Here is an 8,091-nt window from a genome sequence, read left to right on the forward strand (position 1 = left end):
CAGTGTGTGAATGTGTGAATGTGTGTGTGAATGGGTGGATTACTGAATGTGTAAAGCGCTTTGGGGTCCTTAGGGACCATGTAAAGCGCTATACAAGTACAGGTCATTTACCATTTTTACCAAGTGAGTGCAATTTAAGTTTGTAGGCTCGTGCTTAATTTAGTTTTGATGACTGACATCTCAAAAAGGTTATAAGAGCTGTTTTGTTTTTCTGTTTTTCTTCAAGGAATATTCAAAGAAATCCAAGAAAGCTCTAAATGGGGTGGGATAAAGTGTCAGAGGCACAGGATGTAGGCTGTAGACACATTAAAATAATGCCGAGATGCAATAACTTAAGATCACTTTCGTTGGAAGGTTATTTAAATGCGTCTTCAACCCAGCTGTGGCAGCAGCAGCGCAACTCATGAGGTTACAAAAAGAGCTGAGAGGTGCAACGCAAAATGGATGGGTGCCAGTGGATGGAGCATCTTTATCAATGTACACTGCCATGCAACAGGGGGCGCACAGTGAGCATAAAAACTGTTAGGTTTATATTGTTGGATTGTCATTTATGCTTAGAAACATTTACTCATATATGCTTAGAGTTATATAATCAATTGCATATTGATAGGATGTCTCATCCTAAGCAGTCTGCAAAGACTCTGTGTGCCCTCCAGAGCACTCTGGCATACCCACGCATCCTAAGGTCATGAGAGAGGTCGTACTTTCTCTTACTGATTTATGGTACTGGAGGACACCTACTCTGTATCTGTTTAAGTATAAGAGCCCTTTGTTTAGGTGGACCGCTGGACTCCTGGCACCAGCTTTGGGGAGTCGTTCACAGGGTCACATCTTGACACACACACGCATACCTACACATATGCGTGTAGGGACGAGTCTGCCTACAGGAGGGAGGTTGAACGTCTGGTGTCCTGGTGCAGCCACAACAACCTGGTGCTGAATGCCCAGAAGACAGTGGAGATTATTGTGGACTTCAGGAAGCACACAGCCCCACTCCCCCCCATCATCCTGACTGACACCCCCATCACCTCTGTGGACTCATTCCGCTTCCTGGGTACCACCATCACCCAGGACCTGAAGTGGGAGCCCACCATCACCTCCGTCATCAAGAAAGCCCAGCAGAGGATGTACTTCCTGAGGCAGCTGAAGAAATTCAACCTGCCAACACGGACGATGATGCAATTCTACACTGCAATCATCGAGTCCATCCTCACCTCCTCCATCACCGTGTGGTACGCTGGAGCCACTATCAGGGACAAACAGAGACTGCAGCGTGTTGTGCGCTCTGCTGAGAAGGTGATTGGCTGCAGACTCCCATCTCTGCAGGACCTGTACACCTCCAGGACACTGCGGCGTGCAGCTCGGATCTCAGCTGACCCTTCTCACCCTGGACACAGTCTGTTTGACCTGCTCCCCTCAGGCAGGAGGCTCCGGTCCATTCGCACCAGAACCTCTCGCCATAAGAACAGTTTCTTCCCCTCTGCTGTTGGACACATGAACAATAACCATATGACTGTTCCCACCACTAACACATGACCCTACGCTGTGTCACTGCATCATTCTATGTTTGGCACTGATCACCACCTGCACTCATAGAATAGAATAGAATAGAATAGAATAGAATAGAATAGAATTCAACTTTATTGTCATTGCACATGCACAGGTACAGGGCAACGAAATGCACTTTGCATCCATCCAGAAGTGCTTTAGTGATATAGATATATTACAATATATATTAGCAATAATATAGATATGTAAGTATATTACAGAAATGGGTCTATTATGGTATGTTATAATGTACACGGTATGAAGTATGTTGTGAATATTCTATAACTATAAGTATGTACAGGCTGTAGTGAGTACAAGCTATGTACAGGATATGAACAGGATATAAATATGAAAAACTATACAGAATATGAAATAAATAACTTTACAGAAATCTGAGATATACAGCTATACAGAAATGGGAACTATGCAAGTTGTAAACAGTTGTAGGGTTAAAAATTATCGTATGTACAGAATGATTGTTTACACAGAGCTATACAGTAGTGCAGTTAAGGAAAGTGAGGGTGTGGATAATTTCTATGTATATATCTTTCAACGTAGCACTCTTAATTCTTATTCTCATGTATATATCTCATGTATATCTCATGCACATATCTTTCCACGTAGCACTTTTAATTCTTATCCCTACTTTTATTTTTTTCCATGTCTATTTAAGTGCTATTTATGACAGCATGTTTGCACTGAAGCACCGCAGCAATTTCCTAATGTTGTAAACCTGCTCAACATTTGGCAATAAACCCCATTCTGATTCTGATTCTGATTCTGATACACACAGACGGTACTCTTTGTTCACATGTATGCCTGTGTATGACGTCATATGTTAATGAGACTATGCATATTCATGTACCACAATAAAGACCAGTGCTACGGGTGAGCTAACTGAGAGTGACTGGGGTTCGAGTGTCAGGAGCAGCGCTCGTCACAGTTCTCTCCCTCGCACGAGATCACACAAAGAACTCTGCCTTGTGTCCAATGCTTTTGGCCATTGTAGTAGAATTGTCTCTGATTGTTCCAGCGAGGGGTTTGTGCTTGACAGATCCATCAAAAACAGCCTCAAATTTCCAACATCACAGACTGAAATTCTTTCTAAAGATGGCAGACTAAAGAGTCAACCCTGAGCCCAAAGATACATTTAAGAAGAGTTTTAGCACCTAAAAAACTGACAGGCAAACTATTTATATTGGATAATTATGTACAGACTGGCAAATGTATAGTTCCTTTGGAGGGCTCCAAACTTAGGCCATAAGATGAGCTCTGTCAACTGTCCTGGATGCAAAATATGCAGAAATAAGGAAATATATATGTACAACATTAAGATCATGATGAGAAGTGTCTGGGGTTTGTGTATGTTTTGTTCATGCATGTTGACGATCTGATTTTCATATTCACTGGTACTTTCCACAGGAACAACCAAGAAGTCATCATCATCATCGACTTCTTCGGGAGCTCAGGTCTGGGTAGCGCAGCATCTCTGGTGGTCTGTTCAGCTCTGGTGATCTGTTCAGCTCTGGTGGTGGTGGGTCCCTTTGTGGGCGGCGTAAAAGTGCCATGATGCCATTCTGGAAGGCTGCTTGCACACTTGCATACACAATCACCTGAAGAAGATATACATAAAAAAAGGCCTTAGAGCTTGAAGGTCCTGTGCAGCATCTTTTCTGCGCTCTTCTGGACAGAGACCTGTTCTATTAATCTTATCCATCTATAGAAAGCTCTATAATGTGAATAAGGTAACAGGTTTTACCACAGTAGCAGGCATGGTAGTGAGCAGGACTGGGATCTGCAGGGTAACCGGAAGATCTTTGAGGAGCACTCGAAGAAATTCACTGAATCCCTGACCGAAGTACTTCAGTGGCTCTGTGATGAAGGTTGTGATGGTAAATAAGATTGCCTAAACAGAGAAGCATGTCCAGGTTATAAAACTGTACATACATATAGAAAGTCCAAACTCATACAAAGGAACACAGTTTAGGAAGACTTTGCATGGAAAAACGTATAGCAGTTAGAAAAAGGTAGAAAAGTGGCAAATGTATGTGTCAGCTTAATAGAAAGCAAAGCAATGAGGTTTCAGCCATATCGGATGTGATTTAAACATTGGTTTGTAGGGAAGAATGGTTATTCACCAACTGGTCGCTGGGTGAAATCGGTGCAAAGAAGGCGCTGTACCACAGACCTCCTTGTGACAACTTTGGTTTTCAGCCGGTTGCCACAGTGGCTGTAAGTTTTCACATCTGTCTGTAAATACTTGCTAACTAATAGCCGAGAAGTTGCACAACTTGAAAAAGTGATGGTTTGCCTTCAGAGTAAGGGTATGGGCCAGACACCCCATACTCCCGCAGCACCTCCCACAGGACACCCCGAGGGACACGGTCGAATGCCTTCTCCAAGTCCACAAAACACATGTAGACTGGTTGGGCAAACTCCCATTCACCCTCTAGTATCCTTGAGAGGATAAAGAGCTGGTCCAGTGTTCCGCGACCAGGCAGAACACTGGACCAGCAGACAAACTCTCCTTTCCAGCACCCTGGCATAGACTTTCCCAGGGAGGCTGAGGACCCACCCTGGTTTTCCAGTCCAGGACTACTGTCCCTGATCTCCATGCAACATTGTAGAGGCGTGTCAACCAGGACAGCCCAACAACATCCAGAGCCTTCAGGAACTCGGGGCGGACCTCATCAACACCAGGGGCTCAGCCACCAAGGAGTTGTTTAACTGCCTCAGTGACCTCGCCCCCGGAAATTGGCGGGTCATTCCTCTCATCCCCAGACTCTGCTTCCTCCTCAGAAGACGTGTCAGTGGGATTAAGGAGGTCCTCGAAGTATTCCTTCCACCGCCTGACAAATTTTCTCAGTCCAAGTCAGCAGCGCTCCGCCAGCACTATACACAGTGCAGGTAGAGCACCGCTTTCCCCTCCTGAGACTCCTGACGGTTTGCAAGAATCTCTTCGAGGCAGTCCGAAAGTCTTTTTCCATCGCCTCTCCGAACTCCTCCCACACCCGAGTTTTTGCTTCAGCCACTGCCCGAGCCGCATTCCGCTTGGCTTGTCGATACCTGTCGGCTGCCTCCGGAGTCCCACAGGCTAACCAAGCCCGATAGGACTCCTTCTTCAGCCTGGTGGCTCCCTTCACCTCTGGTGTCCACCATTTGGTTCGGGGATTATCACCACAGCAGGCACCAACCTCCTTGCAGCTGCAGCTCAATGCAGCAGCTTCGGCAATGGAGATGCTGAACATGGTCCATTCGGACTCAATGTCCCCAGTCTCCCTCAGAATGCTGTTGAAGCTCTGCCGGAGGTGTGTGTTGAAGATCTCGCGGACTGGGGCCTCTGCTAGACGTTCCCAGCACACCCTCACTACGCGTTTAGGTGCACCAGGTCTGTCCAGCGTCCTCCCCCGCCACCTGATCCAACTCACCACCAGGTGGTGATCAGTTGACAGCTCAGCCCCTCTCTTTACCCGAGTGTCCAGAACATATGGTCGCAGGTCTGGTGATACGATTACAAAATCGATCATCGACCTGCGGCCTAGAGCGTCCTGGTGCCACGTGCACTTATGGACACTCTTATGTTCAAACAAGGTGTTCGCTATGGCCAAACTGTGATATGCACAGAAGTCCAATAACAAGACACCGCTCGGGTTCAGATCAGGGAGGCCGTTCCTCCCAATCACGCCCCTCCAGGTCTCGCTGTCATTACCCACGTGAGCATTGAAGTCTCCCAGCAGAACAACAGAGTCTCCAGGTGGAGCACCTTCCAGCACCCCACCCAGGGACTCTAAGAAGGCTGGGTACTCTGAACTGCCACTCAGCGCATAAGCGCAGTTGACAGTCAGGACCCGTTCCCCGACCCTAAGGAGCAGGGAACAAACCCTCTCATCCAAGAACCCCAATGTACCAGCAGCAAGCCGAGGGGATATTAGAATACCTCTGTCAGTGCGCCCCAGGGTGGCTGTGGCTACAATGTAGCTTGCCATCACCAGTGTGTGAATGTGTGTGAATGGGTGGATGACTGGATATGTAAAGCGCTTTGGGGTCCTTAGGGACTAGTAAAAGCGCTATATAAATACAGGCCTTTTTTTTTTTTACCCACCCCAGCCCGCCGCCTCTCACCAGGGGCAACTCCAGACTGAGACAGAGTCCAGCCCCTCTCCAGGAGACTGGTTCCAGAGCCCAAGCCATGCGTAGAGGTGAGCCCGACTATATCTAGCCGGTACCTCTCAACCTCACGCACTAACTCAGGCTCCTTCCCCACCAGAGAGGTGACATTCCATGTCCCAATTGCCAGTCTTGGCAGCCGGGGATCAGTCCGCCAGGGCCTCCGCTCCTGGCTGCCGCCCAGCACACAGTGCACCCGACCCCTATGGCGCCTCCTGCGGGTGGTGGGCCTGCGGGAGGATGGGCCCATGTCCCTGTTAAAAGAAAATTGTACATAGTGTGATCAGCTACATGAAATGTGCCCTTTTTAGGATCACTAAGCAAACCACATGTCTACGTGACTTGCCATATAACAACTTTTGAGTGATAAACTTATTTTAGCAACTAACAGCTTCCTCTTTTCCGAGAACATACAGATGTAGAAAAGGGGAACCTCAGCTCTGAGTTCTTGGAATAACTTTGTTATCTTTGTACGCACATGTAACCAGCTTGTATAAATAAAGAACGCAGACAGTCACAGAGCACGAGTCCGTGAGTGTCTCTCTGCGAGTACGAGCGCTCTGTGGCTGCCCTTGCAAGTAAATCAACTGCAGTGTTTGTGTTTTCTAACTTAGTTGTCTCAACTGAAGAACTGTTTGGGAGATTCTTAGAAATCCCCTGTCATTTAAATTGGTCCTTCGAGCCGGAGTGGAAACAACAGACGCGTTTCTGTGACTCCAATCCAAGGTCTGACTGCTGCATCCTGACGTCGTGGGAAGCCAGCACCGAAGTCTGTTGACAGCCCTCTCCAGGTAGAGGAGAAAGTCCTGGGATGTGAATTCGGGTCCAGGCCGGTGAATTAGTTCTGGTCGCTGGGATCCAGCCAGACGACCTGAACAACCAGCAAAAAGACGACTGAGGGTGAGAAAACACTGTTTTGGTCTGAACTGCCGTAAGGTTTTTGCGCAATAGGTCTAGCCCGCCGCAAGGGTCTAAAGAGGTCTAACCGGCCGCAAGGGTTTAAAGAAATAAACACGTGATAAATTATATTTAGACTGGTTTCAGAAGTAGCTGCAATTACTTCGTGACAAATTATTAAAAATGCGTGAATGTCTATGTCTATATGTGTTTTGGAAGTAAGTTGATTTCACAGCACAAATAAACTGCTGAACTACTTCCATGTTTGTGTATCCTGCAAAAGCCCACGTACTGGTGACAAAGGGGAAAGGTTGAGTTCCGCCTCATAAAACTGACACCGCTCCATGAATAGCACGGAGTAGAAGGGCGTGTAAGCCACCACTCCCGAGTCAAGTGTGCCAGAGAAGGCTTTGCAGTTCTGTGTAAATGGGGAATCAGCCCACCAAACTCACTGCTGACGAGCAGTGCTAGAAAAGAAATGTCCAGGTGCCAGACAAATCAGTGCTTGTAGATGGAGAAATCCTAAGAAAATAAAAGTCCCACTTGGGAAGGGAAATGTAGTCCTTCAGCGCTAACACATCTGAAGGAGGCTCTTTAAAAGAAGTAGGAGAGACGAAAGACTTAAAAAAGAAAGGAAAACATACTCAAGAATCACAATACTTCCTGGCCTGAAAAAAAAACCAAAGAAAAAAAGAAGCAGATAGGTGAGACGAAAACAAAGAGAAAAAACAAGAGAAAAAAAGATAAACAGTCAGAAAAACAGAACATAATAATCCCTCATCAAGTGAAAAATTAGAGATCAAAGTACAAGTTTAAAAAGGGCTGGATACAGAGCCAACTGAATACATATAAATACAAGAGGAATAAAGTGGAATAAACAAAAGGATAAATTAAATTAGAGCTTATCTCTAATGTATTCAAACTAATAATAGCAAGGATAACAACCTGTAAACTGGTATTAACAATGAAACATAGTTGGGATGACGACCATGCCCAGAATGAATAGAATGAATGAAAGCAGATAATTCACACGAAGACATATTAAATGAAATAGAGAGATGCATAAGGTATATTAAGGTTGTGTCATTGTTCAGCCAAGGAAAGTGTGTGAAAAGGAAAATGTCTCCAGCTTGGGAAAGGGTGAAACTGCAGATCACCCGAAGCCCTTGATGGATACAAAATAAAATATCAATAAAATATTGTAATTTACTGTTGGGTCTGTGTTTCCACAAGCCCCGCTAATTCTAGAGACTTATTCATCATGAAGAAAACAAGACAGTCGATCGATCTATTATTTGCGCAAGGGAGGCCTCGTCTGTGTCTACCACGAAAATGACCCCCAGATCTGACCTCCTCCTCGTCAGAACAAAGCCACGCCCCCTTGGTTCTAAGACAAAGCATTGTATGTATATGTGTAAGAGTGTGTGTGTGTGTGTGTGTGTGTGTGTGTGTGTGTGTGTGTGTGTGTGTGTGTGTGTG

At 46.0% G+C, this 8,091-nt stretch overlaps 1 protein-coding gene across 2 annotated transcripts; it reads right to left on the minus strand.

Moving 5' to 3' along the window:
• Positions 1–1,700: 1,700 nt before the first annotated feature.
• On the minus strand, positions 1,701–7,547 carry LOC309690058 (chloride channel CLIC-like protein 1). 2 transcript variants are annotated; one of them, XM_082506909.1, is made up of 3 exons: positions 5,651–7,547; positions 3,308–3,454; positions 1,701–3,161 (listed from the first exon to the last, which is right to left on the minus strand). In XM_082506909.1, the coding sequence occupies exons 1-3, from the start codon at positions 5,963–5,965 to the stop codon at positions 2,994–2,996; spliced, it is 630 nt and encodes a 209-aa protein (XP_082363035.1). In that variant the 5' UTR covers positions 5,966–7,547; the 3' UTR covers positions 1,701–2,993. The 2 variants fall into 2 exon arrangements, with proteins under 2 accessions (XP_082363035.1, XP_082363036.1); XM_082506910.1 differs by having other exon boundaries at positions 5,671–7,543.
• Between the last annotated feature and the right edge of the window lie 544 nt (positions 7,548–8,091).

The sequence above is a fragment of the Aulonocara stuartgranti genome (genome assembly GCF_965226115.1).
Source record: "Aulonocara stuartgranti genome assembly, chromosome: 15".
In the NCBI taxonomy this organism is placed as follows: Eukaryota; Metazoa; Chordata; class Actinopteri; order Cichliformes; family Cichlidae; genus Aulonocara; species Aulonocara stuartgranti.

What these genes read in the sequence shown, in the direction of transcription:
- LOC309690058 (XM_082506909.1), bottom strand. Translation starts at nt 5,965, where the DNA reads ATGGGCCCATCCTCCCGCAGGCCCACCACCCGCAGGAGGCGCCATAGG. An exon ending in GTGAGAGGCGGCGGGCTGGG is followed by an intron (nt 3,455 to 5,650) that starts GTGGGTAAAAAA and finishes TTCTCTGTTTAG; the next exon opens with GCAATCTTATTTACCATCAC. An exon ending in CTACCATGCCTGCTACTGTG is followed by an intron (nt 3,162 to 3,307) that starts GTAAAACCTGTT and finishes TATCTTCTTCAG; the next exon opens with GTGATTGTGTATGCAAGTGT.